At 36.9% G+C, this 18,423-nt stretch overlaps 3 protein-coding genes across 4 annotated transcripts; 1 reads left to right on the top strand and 2 right to left on the bottom strand.

Annotated features, from left to right (window-relative positions):
- Positions 1-2,112: 2,112 nt before the first annotated feature.
- LOC106387496 (biotin carboxyl carrier protein of acetyl-CoA carboxylase-like) lies at positions 2,113-4,457 on the top strand. Its single transcript, XM_048744880.1, has 9 exons — positions 2,113-2,322; positions 2,812-3,003; positions 3,140-3,216; positions 3,309-3,368; positions 3,482-3,685; positions 3,789-3,851; positions 3,925-3,993; positions 4,070-4,115; positions 4,208-4,457. Exons 1-9 carry the CDS (start codon positions 2,313-2,315, stop codon positions 4,276-4,278), a joined length of 792 nt encoding a protein of 263 aa, XP_048600837.1. The 5' UTR covers positions 2,113-2,312; the 3' UTR covers positions 4,279-4,457.
- A 35-nt stretch (positions 4,458-4,492) lies between these two features.
- On the bottom strand, positions 4,493-8,141 carry LOC106386141 (putative disease resistance protein At3g15700). 2 transcript variants are annotated; one of them, XM_013826033.3, is made up of 3 exons: positions 6,368-8,141; positions 5,936-6,274; positions 4,493-5,823 (listed from the first exon to the last, which is right to left on the bottom strand). In XM_013826033.3, exons 1-3 carry the CDS (start codon positions 7,146-7,148, stop codon positions 5,798-5,800), a joined length of 1,146 nt encoding a protein of 381 aa, XP_013681487.2. In that variant the 5' UTR covers positions 7,149-8,141; the 3' UTR covers positions 4,493-5,797. The 2 variants fall into 2 exon arrangements, with proteins under 2 accessions (XP_013681487.2, XP_048600836.1); XM_048744879.1 differs by lacking the exon at positions 4,493-5,823 and having other exon boundaries at positions 5,874-6,274.
- A 247-nt stretch (positions 8,142-8,388) lies between these two features.
- Positions 8,389-9,810, bottom strand: LOC106387495 (signal peptidase complex catalytic subunit SEC11A). The gene is made up of 8 exons (XM_013827357.3): positions 9,650-9,810; positions 9,439-9,551; positions 9,293-9,364; positions 9,176-9,211; positions 9,041-9,086; positions 8,863-8,950; positions 8,707-8,764; positions 8,389-8,601 (listed from the first exon to the last, which is right to left on the bottom strand). The coding sequence occupies exons 1-8, from the start codon at positions 9,726-9,728 to the stop codon at positions 8,551-8,553; spliced, it is 543 nt and encodes a 180-aa protein (XP_013682811.2). The 5' UTR covers positions 9,729-9,810; the 3' UTR covers positions 8,389-8,550.
- Positions 9,811-18,423: the final 8,613 nt, after the last annotated feature.

The raw sequence follows: 18,423 nt of genomic DNA, 5'->3' as shown, positions 1-18,423 counted from the left end.
CATATGCATCCAAGTGCGTATTGTGTGATTAGTTACATTAGTGAGTATTAAAAAGAGTCAGACAATGGTTGTTCTAAAACATGTGTAAATATTATGAATTTCTGGACATGTTGCTTTTCTCAAGTTTTGAAAATCAGTGTCCCCTGAAAGGTGGGAACAGCTTCACAATCAAGTGTGGAATGAAGCTAGAAGCTGAGATATCGATTTGTCTTCATATAATTTTATATTCTTCTGTTTCTATTGTTGATTCTGTTTTATGTTCATTTTGTTCTTCTTTGGTCTAAATGTTAAGAAAAGAGGAAACGACATTCAGCTATATCCACCTTTCAACAAAAGATGTTCCGTTTTGTTCTTTACATGATTGTAGACTTGTAGTCCATAAAAGCTAAATGTTAAGAAAAGATAAAACTTAATTAGGGCATCTGAGTTTTATACCAAGTTCTTACCAGTATAAAATAGAAAAATATAAAAGTAAAAATAGTGACGAGAGATATGGAGATAGTTTTCGGGAAAATGACTTATTCCCTTATGAACTAGTCGTTCCCGGCTTTTTTACACATGAACTTTTAAGCCATGCCAAAAACCACATGAACAATGGAAAAATGACTTATTCCCCTATGAACTAGTTATTTCCGGCTATTTCACACACAAATTTTTAAGCCATGCCAAAAATCACTATTTTTTTAATTACATGCACAAACTACCGATTTTAAACTAATTCTCCTAAAACCGTAACGGTGTTATTTAAGCGTTAACTTGGTTTATGATAGGTGGAGAGACGTTTAGTTTGGGTTGATAAAAACAGAATACTACGTCGTTTTTTTTTTCTTTTTCTTCTTTTTTTGTCAACTTCTCTTATTCTTCAGAAATCGTTTTACTCTTCATCATCAATTGGGGATAAAATTTATTATCATGCAGAAGAATAAAACATTTTACATGATGCATAAAGAAAGAAGAGCAGCAAATACTAACTTACCAATCTCCATGTATTGTCACAAGGAAAAATAAAATTAGCGTAGTCTAGGACGCTTGATTGATTCCGTAAGCGGATGTTATTCTCAGGTTCCGGTCCTGCAGGGATTTATATATTCTCCTCAATCCAGAAATTAATGTCATATGATCTCTTTATATGCTTTATGTCATATAACTCGAAAATATCTACCTAACCAGTTACTATGTCATATAACTCGAAAATGCATAATACAACTTTTTATCCTTAATTGATGATGAAGAGTAAAACGGTTTTTGAAGAAGAAAAGCAGTTGACAAAAAGAAGAAGAACAAAATGACATAGTATTCTATTTTTATCAACCTAAATGAAACCGACTATCTACTTGTCATAAACCAAGTTAACGTTTAAACAGCACCATTTACAGTTTTAGGAGAATTAGTTTAAAATCGATAGTTTGTGCATGTAATTAAAAAAATAGAGTTGTTCATGTGGTTTTTGGCATGACTTAAAAGTTTGTGTGTGAAATAGCCGGAAACAACTAGTTCATAGGGGAATAAATTATTTTTCCGTTGTTCATGTGGTTTTTGGCATGGTTTAAAAGTTCGTGTGTGAAAAAAACGGGAACAACTAGTTTCATAGAGGAATGAGTTATTTTCCAGATAGTTTTCAAATAAGAGAGACTCAAAGATGTGTAAAAAATATTATCTCTAGATTTGTATCTTTTGTTAAGCTAAATGAATTCCAACCTAATATGCTCCTTTGAATTGATGGCTTGAGCACGTCAATTTCAAAATGTTTGAGTAAGGATCGATGGATCAAATTTAAACCAGATCGATGTAGATCTAATTGGTCGTGGATTACGTTCTGATACTATTTTAAGGTAGATAGACTTCTAAACTAAAACCAATTAGTGATAGCTGGATTGATCCATTTATCTTATATATTACCTATAATCCCTTCTAACTTCTAATGTCGGAGATCCTCTGTTTCTAATACATTAGATACAAAGTCTACGGCATCGGATGTTCGAATGGATCATTAGCTATATATATAAGACAAATACCTCGTTTATTACCTAAAAACATAAGCATCGGCTATTAATGGGCTAGAAAGCCCAAATCGGATAAAAGTTTCTATCATTTCTTGTTTGGCTGTGCAAAGGACTCGCACTCTGAGACTCTGGTTGTATCGAAAAAACCCAACCAAACGCGAAGTGCTGTTACCCTGAAATTTGATTTTACATCTCTCCTCTCACTCCTCACATCACCTTCCTCGTTCGTATCGTTTTATATAAAACGCTCTGTAATCTCATCATTTCTTTGACTTACACTGTCTGTCTATCGAATCCTCGTCTCCCTCCATGGCTTCCTGTAAGTTTCTCTCTTACCTGTCTTCTTCTTCTGCTGTCTTGTCTAATCTTATGAATCACGAGACATGGGTACATTGGAATTTGTATGGTTTTATAATTTTCTGTTCTCATAGAATCATATTCATCGAAAAAGATTGAAACTTTGGAGACTCTGCTTGTTGAGTGATAGGGATACTCAGAAAATGGACAATCAGGTTTGAATTTGATAATAAATTGGAGATCTAAAGTTGAAGCCTTTTCTCTTTACTCAGCATGTTATGAGATTCAAAGTTACTTCTTTTATATTTGCCCATGACATTTGATTTTTTTTTTTTCCTTAATACTGAATATTCAACAACGTTGAAAACCTTGTGGAGCTATCTTGGATTGAGTGTGGTTTATGTCTAGTGAGTAGTGACCACATATGGGGTTTAGTGCTGATCTTGATTATTTTTGAGTCTGTCTTGTTTTTAGCTGGTTTCATCAAAAGAGATATTGGCTTCTTTTTCAGGTAGCCTAGGAGTTCCGAAGATTAAAATCTCAGCGGTAGACGTGAGTAGATTAAGATCTGGAAGCTTACAGATTCCATACAGTCAGAGATCATTGTTTGTTCAAAGGCAGGTTAAGTACTTGAGTCTGAGGACAAGTGTTGGATCTTTGAAAGCTCTCCAAGTGTCTACTGTCACAGCTGCGGAAACAGCAGGTACTTGTATCTCTCTTATGTTTTTTTTTTTTGATCCAATAGATGCATGCATAATTTTTTGGCAATTTTACTGTTCATGTGTTTTGAACATTGAGAGTGTCTTTTATTTCTGATTTAATACTATTATTATCCGCAGCTAGTGCAGAAGTAGAAGATGCTGAAAAGACCAAGTCATCTCCGTTGAACGCTCAGCTCGTTCCCAAGCCCTCTGAGGTAAGGTTTTGATTGTTAGGATGCCATTTGAGTATCTCTCTGTGTGGCTTGGAAGAGATTGTGTCATCTTGATTTCTTTTTGGATCTTGTAGGTGGAAGCTCTTGTCACTGAGATATGTGATTCCTCATCAATTGCAGAGTTTGAACTGAAAGTAAGTAAGGGGCACATTCAGTTGAACTCTAGTTATGTTATTGCTCTTTTGATTAGTAGGTCAGGTCTCAGCTAAGTTCTTTTTATCTAATATCTTCTACATCTTTCTAATAGCTAGGGGGTTTCCGCCTATATGTAGCAAGGAACTTAGCTGACAACAACATTAGTCCACCACAACCTCAGCCAATTCCTGCTGCCTTTTCTGCAGCTAATGAAACTGCTGGTTCGAATGGATCAGCTTCCTCTACTTCATTGGCTATCACGAAACCAGCATCTTCAGCTGCTGATCAGGGTTTGATTATTCTCCAGTCTCCAAAAGTAAGTAAGAAACCACCACACCACTTAAAAAAGGCTAAATGTTCAGAGCTTTCCATTCAAAAAGTTTGTCACCAATCCAAAATGGTGTTGGTAATGTGTGCAGGTAGGATTCTTCAGGAGATCCAAAACCATAAAGGGTAAACGCACTCCTTCCTCCTGTAAAGAGGTAAAGACCTATCCTCTTGAGCTAGAAGAGAGTGTTTGATTTTTACTCGGAACTCACTAATTACACTTGACAGAAAGACCAAGTGAAAGAAGGTCAAGTTCTGTGCTACATTGAACAGCTCGGTGGCCAGTTCCCTATCGAGGTAAATATAATATTCAATTTAACTATCTCTTGCTTTCACCATGTCTGTTAAAACTGCTTCTTGATCAATGTTTCAGTCTGATGTTACGGGCGAGGTTGTCAAGATACTCCGAGAGGATGGAGGCAAGTCTTTCTTCTTCTTTAACCTTTTCATGTTTTTTTCTTAATACTTTTTGGTTAATGATATTTTTTTCTCTGTTTGTCATTCGAAACAGAGCCTGTAGGATACAATGATGCTCTCATCTCGATCCTTCCTTCCTTCCCTGGGATCAAGAAGCTTCAGTAGTACTTGAACCAGACTTGAGCTGGTTTTGAGTTGTGAAACTATGTCTTGTGTATGCTTTTAGAACAAAAAAACTTCATTCATCTCTCTCTGTGTTTCTGTTTGTCTTTTACTTGTCTGAAAGTTTTTCTTCAAGACATTGTTTTATTCTGTTGTTTACTTGCATGAAAAACATTCTGATACTTTTTTCTCTTAATACATAGACTATTATACAAACATACAATCCCAAGATTTCAAAGATCTTTTTGGGTTAAAAACGATATAGGTGATGATTTCTACTAGTTAAAATTATGGGCATTGCTGTCACTGGCAGTTGATTCCAACCGTTTGGAGGAGCTGCTTTCTGAACTTTTGTATAAATTCCTCCGCACTTTCGTTGATGTCACGTTCTTTCACTGACCTCTTCCTTGCCGGATTATTCTCCACCATCCCCGCTCTCTTTGGATGTTCTCCACCATTCTTCGGCTCGTAGGTTGATGATACGTATGAAGAAGACATTAGATGAGAGAAACGTTCCTCTACAACACTAATAGTTCTTGCTTAGTTTTTGTATTACTCAACTGATGGTTTCTTTGAATATATATAGATACGAATATGTTTATATTATATATAATGTAGGTATGAAGATGGCTCTAGATTTTTCTTTTTGTCAAACAGAAATGGATCTAGATACAATGAACTTTTGATAGATTAAGCTTTTTTGATTAAGATAAACATTATTGTACATAATGCTAGGCCTAAGATACGCAAAGATGTTTGTGTAGAACACTTTTTTTTATCTGTGAAGTATTCTACTTTTGAAATATTAATCCTTAGTATTAGCTATTTTAGAATTCTTCACAGATCCTCTTTAAGAACAGGCACATTTCTTCATTGTAACGTAGAATAATAAACATTGAAAATTCTTCTTTTTTCACGATTTAACACGAGTTGATAATTTGAAGCTTCCAGAAAATAAAGTTTGTGCCGTGATGAAGACAACAAAAGATATAAAAGTATGCGGTGTGATGAAGACAACATATCATATGAATTGATATATCATAGGAAAGAGTACTATTATGGCCTAAATAGCTGCCTAACTCTCCCTTTAGCCAAGCATATATCCTTCAGGTGGACCAATAATTGCGGAAAGCAAGGCTAAATAGCGCCTAACTCTAGCTCCCTTAAGATAGCAATCATTCACGAGAACCAAACCTTAACGATTAAAATAAATTTAAATACAAAACCAAATTAACCATCTACGTTTAAAACACTCCAAGTATTCAACCAAATTCTTCAAAAACTCTAGCTGGTAACATAAACTCTCAAATAAAATACACAAATAAATTACAATCATTAGTCTCCCTAACTCAAGATGTACGCAGTTATATATATTTTTGCTCTCTATGCACACAACAAGATTATTCCTACATGAAAAGAGTAGGTACGTGGGAAATACATATTTATTAATATAGGGTAAATGGACAAGTTATTCATTTTTAAATATGCCAAAAAGATAAAATACCTCGAGTGCACACATTAACTAGTTCCTGTCCAGTAGCTTGAGAACTGTTACACGATTAAATGAAATGTTAGTTAGTAAATTTTATATAAACAAATTAAAAACGAAGTAGTAATAAACAAATGATGTGTAATATTTTGAAAGTTAATAGAATTGGACCTGAAAAATTTGGAGGAGAGTTACTCAAGATGTACAAAGCGTCACGCCATTCCTGAGGTGTCTTCTTAGAGGCCATTGCTCGGCCGATTGTGACCAGAGCCAAGGGGAGACCGTCACACTTGGCTGCGACCTCCTGAGCCACCTTGGTTATGTCCGGGTGGCTCTTCACCGTTTCTTCTCCAGCATTCTTCTTAAACAAGTCCCAAGCTCTCTCCCATGACAGCTTCTCCATTTTGATCTTCGTCTGTGTTCCCATTTCCCGACAAACATCGTCTGAACAGGTCGTGAACACAATCTTCGACCTGTTCTGTCCATCGGGTGGCGGCACACCAGCTTTCACTGTTCAAAATTTGAAATCTTAAAAATTAACTAAAGAAACTTGGGCCACAAGACTTGATCTTTCTTGGGTCACAAGTAATGCTTTATTATTACCTAGATCAACTTTCTCCCAAACGTCGTCAAGAAACAGAGCAAACCGTTTCTTGCTAAGTATCTCGAAGATCTTACCGCCTTTCTCTTCCTCGGTCTTGCTCGTCCAGGACCTGTCAAGAAACCCTATCTTCTCCCGAATCGTGTCTTGAATCTTCTCAAGATTCAGATTCTTGGACACAAACACCCAAATCACAAAGTCAAACCCGTTTGACTTGTGCTGAAGCAACCTGTTGTTAACCTGAGTCAACACCGTCGTCTTCCCAACACCTTCCACGCCGTACAACCCAATAATCCCAGTGTTATCCACCGTCAAACACCTCCACACCAACCCTGAAACCGCTTCTAAACCAACCGTCTGATCATCTCTATCAACGGTCGAGATCATCATCGACCCACCACCAACGCCACTGTTTTCAACCACCACATCAAATGTTCCTCTTCTCTTTATCTCCTGAACCTCTTTCAGCATCTTGCAAATCTTCTTGTCTATCTTGTGACTACTATTCATCATCACGTTTGATCCATTAGATGCAGAAGAAGGCATGTACATCATCAACATCTCTTCTGCCTCTTTGATGGCTGCGTCGGATTGTCTAAGCCACACCTGGACTTTCTCTAGACGCTTCAGCTTCTGCTGATCTTCGTACATTTTGACTCTTTTCATCACACTGTTGTGTAGATCCCTGAGCTCCTCAGTTATGGTTTTCAGCTTCTTGGCGTTATCGTTCTCTTTTCCTACGTAGATGCATCTTGTGACCATGCTTTTGAAATCTTTCCCCATCCTTTGATCTCTTTTCTTCTTCTTCAAATTCACAAGTTAATCTCTCAAATAACAAATAAGTTATAAGCTAATATGTATAGAGATGATCGTGTTAGCCATGGTTCATACTCATACTGACGCGCACATTGTGTTATTATTATTTATGCGAGTGTTAGTTGTTGAAGGATCTTTAAGATTTCCTTATTCACATTTTTTATTCGATCGTGTGATTAATGCTAAGATAAATTAATCGGCTGCTTTGACAAAGTTATGAATTATAAACTAATGGAAAATAATGTTCGTTGAATGTTTATGGTTATCATGTCAGTAGACTCAAATCCATGCATCAAGAAAGGAATGCATGAAACTTTGTTCTCGAGTAGAAAGGCATTTGCAAGCCACAGCTAACTTCTCAGGGACATGACAGAGGAAGAGCTGAAGAAAGTATTTGGGAAGTTCATAATATTAATTTAGATAGGTTTCAACCTTAACTATTTGGTAGAAATGGGATTAGCACATATCTTTTACATATTACGTAAGATTCTTCCAATTTTCAGTTTGGGACGTTGTATCAAGTACACCCCTTCGAGATATTTGTTTTTGACAATTAAATAATGATCAATGGACCGACTTTTGAGTTAAATCAATTATAAATTAAGTTGGATTATTTGATTGAACTCTAATTTGAATTTCTAATTTAAAATCATTTGTGATAAGTGGATTGACACATCTCCTTTATGCATTACTTAGTAGGGGTCATTGGTTGTTGTATTTTAATGGATTTGAAAATCCGAACAAAATCTAGTGTTATTGGTTCTATGATTTTCAAATCTGTATTAAAATCATGTGTTATTGGTTTAATGATTCATAAATCCTGTATCAAATCAAGTGTTATTCAATCGTACGGATTTATTAATATATTTGATTTTATAATGGATTTGAATGGATTTGTATGGATTTTTTAGTTAAAAATACAAAGACTCAAATCCGAGGAAAAACCTCCGGATTTGCATATTTTACTTGGATTTATAAATACTATATGGATTTCTAAATCAATCAAAATATATAAACCAATAACAAATCCTTCTAAATTCCAATGTGAAAGCACCTAAGCCTATTGGTTAAGATTTCTACGCTCAGGTTTATTGTATACTCTTATCGCCCTGCTAGTTTGGAATTGAAAAAACTAGTACATCCCTTCAGAACTCAAGCTATCCGCTTGAGTGGAAGGAAGTCACAGGCAATGCGCTGCTGCATAAACTGTCACAAAAGAAATCATTGCTGACTTAAAGGCAAAATTGTATAAATTATAAAATCTGATTTGTTATTAGGTTTAAGGACATGACTAAAAAAATATGATGATGAGGGTTGCAGTTGAAGAAGCCACTTCCCTGACCACAGACATGCTTATTTGTATGTTGCCTCAGTCTTTGGATGTTATAACGAGCAAACCCAACGCACCAATGAGTATATACTGAAAGAAGAGAGGATAAACAAGATCTTATAGTAAGTACGTACACATATCTCAAGTCAAAAACCATGACATAGTAAATTGCAGGCGGTGTTAGAAGGTTTGTACCTTGATGATAGGCTTCTCTGACATGATAATAGTCACCCATCCAACATAAGGCAAGAACCTGGAAAGAAAAAGGGAAACATTTACCACAACTGATCTTATCGTAGCAGTTTCTTTTGGCATGTCTGGCAGGAAACGTTGTTAAATAAGAGTACTCACCCAACAGCTCTCCCCATTATATGGTGCCTATGAAGCCAAAACTGTCCATCAGCATAGAGACCGATGTCATCCACATCATTGTTGTCACCTGGAACAATGAAAAGTTGTGTTAAGTAATCCATGAACTACACAGGGTTAGTTTTAAAAAGGGGTTAACGTTGAGAAACAAAGCTAGAACCTTTTGTGAGAACATCAACATGTCCAGTGTTTTCCCTCTCATGAACCTGTAATGTAATAGTAATACCTTAACAATGCTGAACAAATCTCCAGAGACGACGACAACGAGAAAAAAAAGAGTAAGAAAAAACATTACTTTGATGGCACGATGGACGATGGGAATATCACGACCCTGAAAAAGAAGAAACGTAATCAATAAAACTAAACCAATCAAGAGACACACAGAGACAAGAACAAGAAAGCTGTGACTTACATCAACATTGAAAACAACAATCTCGCCTGCTCGAATAGGCTCTTTGGTCATGTGCAAGAACAATATATCCCCCTGTCACAACAATGCCCTCAAAACTGATTACAAACTCATTTCGTTTAAATCTGATTACAAGATTGAAACTTTACTCTCTTAAAGCCAGGTTCCATGCTTCCTGAGAGAACAACGACGACTGGAGACTCAGTGCCAGTCACACACATCAAACACTTCCATATTATCAATGCAGACGTCACGATCATACCTTAAGCCCCAATCAAAAGCCAAAACCCTTTAATTCATTAACACGATTGAATCCAAATAACAATTGAGAGGTTTGAATCGGTGATATGAAAAACGAACCGAGCGTGATGGCCTGGGTGAGAAGCTGACGGATCTTGATTGATTTGATCGAGTCTACTGTTTCTCCGATCCAGCCCATGATTGCTACCTTCCTTGGATTTGCAGTGCAAATGATGATTCAGATCCGCAGAAACTCCTCTGAGAAGAAAGATATCTCCACGAAGCGTTTTTGGAAATCGGTTTATATATCATATCTAACTATCGGTTTACTACTACTTCCGGTCAAACCGGTTTAATTACTAAAGATTCCCTTATTACCATCAATATTTCATTTTAGTAATAAATCTACTATTTATTTTTGAGAAATTGTATTGGACACAACCGTTACTGAAGACCAAACAGTATTATATACAACGTTTTATTGCGTTTTTTACATTGGTTCTTCTTTTTAACTGAAGGCAAAACAAAAGGAGTAAATTTAATTAAGTTAACTAGATTTTGATCCGCGCTTTCATTTTTGTTTTTTTTTTCAATTGACAAATATTTAGTAAATGTAACATTTTCATATATTTGTGTTTTATTTTATAAAAGACTTAAAAATTTTATCTTTATTTATCGTATTTCATTTTAAATGACTATTTATGTTAAAAAAATTACACTTTATTTTTTTAATGAATTAAGTTGGTATAACTCTGATAAATTAATTTTATTATGGGGTTAATATTTTAATTAAAAAATTATATACTTTTAATAAAAATTTATACTTTTCAATAATAAAATTCAATTATTTTTATGAATGCTTAAATTATATTAAGAAAAGAAAAAAATAATAATTAAGAATAGTTGATAAAAAATTATTTGAACTTGGACTCAATGGTCCAAAGGAAAAAAAAAGGTGAGAATTGAATCTGATTTTTTAATAGGCCCAAATGGCCCAAGAGAGATTTGATTTGGGCTGGATCCAAAAATAATGACCCAATATAGATTTGTTATTAATATTACTTAATTGCCTTTAATGAAATATGCAATGTTAGTGAAGGAAACATGCCCCTAAGGTAATTATGACAATAGGATCATGCTTTAATAGTATAGATAGTTAAGATATCTACTAAGATATGCTTTTTCTTGTTTTGTTTTTGTTAATCGAATTAAGTTATGTTTTTAGATTATGTTTTATATTCTAAGTTTTCAATTAAGAAGCTAAGTGCTGACAAAAAAAAACTAAGTTTTCTCTTTTCAGTTTTATATTTGTGATTTTTAGATTTTGATAAAGCACTACAAGAAAACATAATCTTAACGAGGGCAGTTTTCCTCGTTAGTTCGTCGTAAAAGAGGCTTTACGACGAATTAGCGAGCAGACACGTTTGCTCGTTACTCATCCGTCGTAACACATATTTCCTCGCCAATTCGTCGTAACTTAGCGAGGAAAATATTTCGTCGTAAAGACGAAGTACATCATTTCGTCGTAAATACCACTTAAATATTCCACGTAAGGAGGTCGCTATATTTCCTCGTAAATACCTCGAAACAAGTTCCTCGTAAACTACACGTAAATACCTTGAAAGTGTTTCCTCGCAAAATACACGTAACTACCACGAAAGTATTTCCTCGTAAAATACTCGTTCAGCTTTCCTCGTCATTTCCTCGTAAATGTTTTCTCGTAAAATACTCGTTTATTATTTCTCGTCATTTCCTCGTAAGGTTTCCACGTAAATAGGTCGTACATTAGCTACGAATTACTTCGTTTTTATTATTTTACATAATTTAAAAATATAATAAAAAAATAATTTAAATTATTTAATTTATTAATAAAATTATAATTTAAAATAAAAATAAATCAATACGAAAATATTTTATATATAAATAAGTTTTGAATTTATAATACAACAACCGGAAAAAAAAGAACTAAGGTTCTTTCATCGCCTGGTAGAATTCATCACTCCTCCTCGCAACATCCGCCTCGTTATGTATGCCGGATGACTTGCCTCGAATGAGATGTTGTTGTCGCATGTTCCTCAACATGGACTCCCATTTCGGATTTGTGGCCGCTATAACGTCCAAGAAGGCCTCGACTCCACCCATACGAGATTTTGTCGCGGCCAACTCGTTACGCAGCTCAGTGACTTCATCATCCCGTCGCTGACGATGTCGCTCTCGGAGCATCGTTGACGGAACCAATCCCCAACGTTCGTCCTTTTTTTTAGGGACAACCTTAAAAACAAAAATTAAATATTGTTAATAAAAATTTAAAGTTATATTAAATGAATAATAAAAAAATAAATTTTTTGAAAATTTACCTCCTCGTAAATCTTATCCACTTCAAGTGTGGATAAGGTGACGGGTAATCCGTCGGTAGACTGCTGGGTCAGCTGGATCTGGCGGTCTTCAACCCGAGCAACCACGTCGTTGTAGATTTGCTCGGACTTGCCATCTACAAATACGCCCGCCTTGTTCTTGTGGGTCCTCTCGTAAAGTTCCATAAGAGACAGGAGATGTCCCGTCTCTTTGGCCTAAAAAACATTTAAAAATGTTAGAATAAGAATATATATATTAAAAAAATTATTTAATAAAATATTTAATTACCATTTCCAAACGGACACCGGCGTGGGGTTTTTGGCCCGTAGTGTGAAGCATCGGCCCGCTTCCGTGCTCATCGACCGTGTTACGGGAGTTAGAGCAAGCCTGGACGATTCTAATGGAATCAGGAAAACGCCAATAACGGATGAGGCCATCCCACACATCCGTGGTGAGCTCAGCGGGTTTGCCACTCTCATACCCCTTCACGATCCAGTCACTCTTCCAGTTGGAGACCGTGTCCAACAAGCGAACTTTCGCCTTCGCGTTAAACTTCGTCCTTACCCTCTCAGTGATCCCCAAGGCCCAAATATATTTTTGTTGTTGGAAAAAATAAATTAACAATTAGTTTTTTAGAAAGTATATATATAAATCATGAAAAAATTAAAGTATATATAATTAATTAATAGAAACTTACAGCGTAAATTTTGAACCACGTCTTTCTGACGTAGTGAGGCGTCTTACTCCAGTTCGGATGTGCCATGGAGAAGTAACCTTTGATCGTGTCGGTTACGTCCGATGCAAGACATCCGTCAACCCTCCACCTGGAAAATACAAATTTAAAATATCAATTATTTTTTAATGTTATAAAAGAATTTTAAACGAATTAAAAAAAATTTAATGCAACATACCACAAAGTTCCGTCCGGTCGGTCGGGGTCGATGACAGGTAAACCTTCTCTGCCTGGCAGACGGAGAATGTCCTCAACAGTGTACTGCGAGTAAGGAGCACTCGGAGGCACCATCAAATCGGGATGAATATCGGCGGCCATCGGAGGTGCCATTGGAGGAGGCACAGGAGGAGGCATCGTCGGATGAGCCATCGGGGAAGGCACATGAGGAGCCGATGGTGCACTAGAAGAAGTAGACCCAGAGACTCTCTGAGTGTACTGAGTCTCGGGGACAGTCTCCTGACTCGAAGAACCGGGAGCTGAAGAAGAGGCTGGGTCTAAACGACTACCCGGCTCACCGAAGATCTCTCTGTAATGGGCAGTAAGTCTTCCTTTTCGAACCTGGGAAAAAAAAATAAATTTTTAAAATTAACATCAACAATATATTTCCCAACATTAACCACCTAATCAACACTAAATAACATAAAATCCGTAAACCTATCTAAATTTCCTATACTAACCACCTAATCTATCCTAAACTAACCAAATTAGAGAGGAATTAGAGAGGCTTACCATTGCTACTAAATGGAGAGGAAGTGGAGAGGAAGTAGAGAGGAAAGAAAGAGTGAGCGCTCGGGGGTATATATAAGATTACATATCGTCGCAAATTCCTCGTAAGGTTACGACGAAATGGCGAGCAGTTACAAAGGCCCGTGTTTTTCTGTACGAGGAAATTGCGAGGAGTCACAAAGGCCCGTGTTTTTATATACGAGGTATTAACGACGATTTTGCTTACGTGGAATTAACGAGCTTTGCTTTCCTATAAATATACCCACAACTCTCATTCTCAAACCACACACAAACTCCCAAATCACACCCTATCTCAAATCACATTCCTCAGCAAAATCCTATTCAAATTATAAATATTTGAAAAAAAAAAGGAAAAGGAGAAGATATTAGAATTCATGTGGGCAAGACTTACGTATTATAATTGCTGGAAGTCTTGCCACATGTGAATCTGGTATCTTTCTCCTTTTTCTGCTTACGTAGTGTTTACGACGATTTCTGCTTACGTGGTGTTTACGACGATTTCTGCTTACGTGGAATTAACGAGTGTTTTTTTAAAATCCTCTTACGTGGTGTTTACGACGATTTCTGCTTACGTGGAATTAACGAGTGTTATGCTTAAATCCCTAAAATCCGAAACTCCAAACCCCAAATCCGAAACCCCAAACCCCAAACCCCATATTCCTTATTTTCTACTTCATATATTCCAAACCCCATCTTTATTTTTAAATGTCGTCGTTATTTCCTCGTTGTCTTACGTGGTGTTTACGACGATTTTGCATATGTGGTATTTACGACGATTTCATCATACGTGGTATTTATGACGATTTGCGCTTACGTGGAATTAACGAGCCCCGCGATCTTTATTTTTATATTTCATCGTTATTTCCTCGTTGGCTTACGAGTCCTTTACGACGATTTTTACTTACGTGAAATTAACGAGTGTTATGTTTAAATCCATAAAATCCGAAACCCCAAACCCCAAACCCCATATTCCTTATTTTCTACTTCATATTTTCCAAACTCCATCTTTATTTCCATTCCAAACCACAATTCCCACATTTGCTTATTCATAAAACAAACCCCACATTACCTTATTCATAAAACAAACTCCCACATCTTATTCATAAAACAAATACATCAATCAGATACATCGACATTCTCGTCATCACTAGAAACATCATCATTTTCATTAAACTCGTCTTCAACAGCTTCGTCTGTGGCATCATCGGTAAGATCTTCGTACTCGTGATTATGCGGATCAATGAGAAGGATGTCATCAATTTCTTGTTCAGGTTCCTCGACTTCATTTATCTGTTCTTCTTGCAATGGTGGTTCTTCTCCACTGATGATTCGTCCTCGAGGTGTAACTTTGATCACTGCTAACCAATTTATACCCGAATCTCTCATCCGAGGGTATGGAAGGAAGCTAACTTGGTCTGCTTGTGAAGCTAAGATGAAAGGCTCGAATTTGTTGTACCTTCGTCCACCGTTGACATCAACTACACCGAATTTGTTAGACCGAACACCTCTGTTGACGACGTGGTCAAACCATTCACATTTGAAGAGGACGCATTTCAGCTTCAGTATCCCTGAAGATTCGACTTCAATAATCTCCGTCAAGATCCCGTAGAAATCTGTTTCCCCTTTCACACATATTCCATAATTACTGGTCCCCCGTTGTCTACCATACTCATATGTATGAAAAGTATAGCCTCATGTGAAATACATCTGTGATGTGGTGACCTTTACAAGTGGAGATTGAATTACTTCGTGTAACCACTTAGGATAATCTGCATCATCGTCGTCATAATCAACCTGCAAAAATAAAGAGAATGTTAATGAAATACAGATCATGTATGAAAAAAGAGTTTGAGTTAATACCTGATTCCGCAACCACTTAATGAAGTGTTGATCTTTTCTTTTGTCTACGTCACTTGTGGATATACCAGAAAATGTTTCTTCGACTTGAGAAACAAATAGGCTGTAAAATCACATTTTATAGGAATGAATCTCTCGCAATTATATAATTAATTATACTTATATGTGTTTCGAAGTGTCAATATATGTTACCTTTCAAAATAACGCATCAATGGATCTTCGCAATTGAGTAGAATATAGGTGTGTGCACTATGAGCGTCTTGTTCACTCGACCACCAAACCTCTTTAGACTTCCCACCGAGTCGCCCAATCTGGCTAAAGATGTCTGGAACACCAGCAACTGCATATGTTGGCGCAACACCACCATCATCATATCTTCTTGGAGCTCTTCTCCGGGTACGTACTTTTGACGCAAAGTAGTACGATGTGAAGTGAGAAACTTCTTCCGTCAAACTTCCAGCAATTATAGAACCTTCAACTTTGGCGAGGTTCTTTGCTTTTCCCTTCAAATATTTCATGGCTCGCTCATACTGATACATCCATCCGTAATGTACAGGTCCACGAAGCAATGCCTCATATGGGAGGTGGACAGCTAGATGCTCCATGACGTCAAAAAATTCGGGAGCAAATATCTTCTCCAAGTTGCACAATAAGATGAGAATGTTCTCTTGAAGCTGTTCCACAACTTCTTCTTTAAGAGTGCGTGTGCTCAGATCCCTGAAAAATGCTCCAATGCCTTTTATATTCCAAAAAAAATTAAACACATTGTTAGTCATATATTATTTTGCAAATTAGACCGTTATAAAATTATTGTGATATAATACACTACGTACCTGCAAGTGCTTCATGTACGTTTGTTGGAAGTAGCTCCGCAAATGCAAAGGGTAGTAGTCGTTGCATAAAGACATGACAATCATGACTCTTCATCCCGGAGAACTTTTGACCCTTTTCAACACATCTAGAGAGATTCGAAACATACCCATCAGGGAACTTCACTTCTGATGCCACCCAGTTGAACAACACTGACTTTTTTTTTGAAGATAATCTGAATATCGGAACGGGAACTTGTTCATTGCTTTTAATATGTAACTCGCTTCTTGAGCAAATATCCGGCAAGTCCAACCTCGATTTTATGTTGTCTTTTGTCTTCCCTGGGACATTCAATATTGTATTCATGATGTTCTCAAAGAAATTCTTCTCTATATGCATCACATCGAGGTTGTGGCGCAGAAGAAGATCCTTCCAATATGGCAACTCCCAAAATATACTCTTCTTGTGCCAGTTGTGATGAACACCGTAAGAATTAGGCATATTACGAGGGACATGCCAATTACCACCCCAACGAACTGTTTCGTTAGCTCCATAGTAGTCGATTTGCGCTTCAATTTGTTCTCCAGTTAGATATGGAGGAGGAGTGTCTCTCACAACCCTTTGTGCCTAAACAAATTCTTGTTTCTTCGGTAAGGATGGCCAATGGGAAGAAATCGACGGTGACAATCAAAACCAACTTGTCGTCCTACCATTCTTCAGTTGAAACACATCTGTCGTTCCATTACAATATGAACAAGCTAATCTCCCATGTGTAGTCCATCCAGACAACATCTCATAGGCAAGAAAATCCCTTATGGTCCACAAAAGCATCGCTCGCATCGTAAAATTCGTCTTCGTTGAACAGTCATACGTCCTCACCCCTGTTGACCACAAATCCTTCAATTCTTTTATCACTGGTTGTAGGAAAACATCCAGGGACCTTTTTGGATGGTTCGGACCAGGTATTAATATGGTCAAGAATAGCAACTCCCGTTGCATGCACATATCCGGTGGCAGGTTGTATGGTGTAAGAAAGACTGGCCACAGTGAATATTGTCTCCCTGACATTGCGAACGGACTAAATCCATCTGTGCATAGTCCGAGATACACATTCCGGCTATTGCTAGCGAAATCTGGATGTACTTTGTTGAAATGTTTCCAGGCTCTTGCATCTGATGGATGAGTCATCTCACCATCCGTCTGAGAATGCTCGGCATGCTATCTCATCTTTCCAGCAGTCTGCTCTGATTGATACAATCTTTTCAATCCGTCTCTAATTGGTAGGTACCACATCCTTTGGTACGGTACCCTATTACGTCCCCGTCCTTGCGGCTTGAATCGTGGCTTCTTGCAGAATCGACATTCTTCTAGCTTCTCATCATCTCCCCAATAGATCATGCAGTTCTCGATGCAAACATCTATCTTCTCCGAAGGCAACCCAAGACTATAAACCAGTTTCTGAATCTCATAATAAGAATCAGCAGACACATTGTCTTTCGGCAAATACTCTTTAAACAAGTCCGCCCATTCGTTCATGCAACTTTCAGGTAGATTGTGATCAGTTTTAATATTCATCATTCTAGCAGCTAACGACAATTTAGAGAGACCTTCTCTACAACCACTGTAAAGTGGTTGATTCACCGCGTTTAACATTTCGTAAAACTTTTTTGCATCTATATTAGGTTCTTCATCTTCACCATGAGCTACGAATGCATCAGCTACCATATCATGAACCCTATCATAATCTACCATCTCCTCCTGATGGTAACTATGTTCATTATGCAAATGATGATCAACCGGTTCTTTTTCCTGAAAATTGCTATTACTACTACTAGCTTCGTTCTGATCATAATTAAAATCTTCTCCATGTTGAAATCAGATTTAGTAATTTGGCGTGAAACCTCTATTTATTAAATGCTTCCAAACATTTTCACGGTTTGCCAGTTTCGAATTGTTGCATTTCCGACAAGGACAGAACATCTTACCACTTTCTTGGGCGAGCGGTGTTGAATCTGCTTGATGCATAAATGTCTCCATGCCCGCAAGGTATTCTTTCGTCACTCTCCCGTTAGCATCTCTATGCATATACATCCACAACTCGTAGATAGTCCCGGAGCCAGCCATTTTTTTTCTTTCACGTTTTTTGTTGTTGGTGTGTTTAAAATGATGTTCAAACATCCATATTTATTGGAAATTTCGAATCTGGTAGTTGTAATTTTCCTATGAATTTACGACGAAAATTAATTAGGTGGCAAAAAAAAAACGTGTAACACCTACAAAGTTGGTGGATTCAAAATTTCCTCGCTAAATACACGTAAACTATTTTCTCGTAAATAACACGCGAAGTTTACGTCGTATTTACGTGGAAATAGTATTTCCTCGTAAAATACTC

This window comes from Brassica napus, chromosome C1 (assembly GCF_020379485.1).
Source record: "Brassica napus cultivar Da-Ae chromosome C1, Da-Ae, whole genome shotgun sequence".
NCBI classification, from domain to species: domain Eukaryota; kingdom Viridiplantae; phylum Streptophyta; class Magnoliopsida; order Brassicales; family Brassicaceae; genus Brassica; species Brassica napus.
Note: the sequence above shows the minus strand (reverse complement) of the source record. Positions and strands in the feature narration are given on the sequence as shown.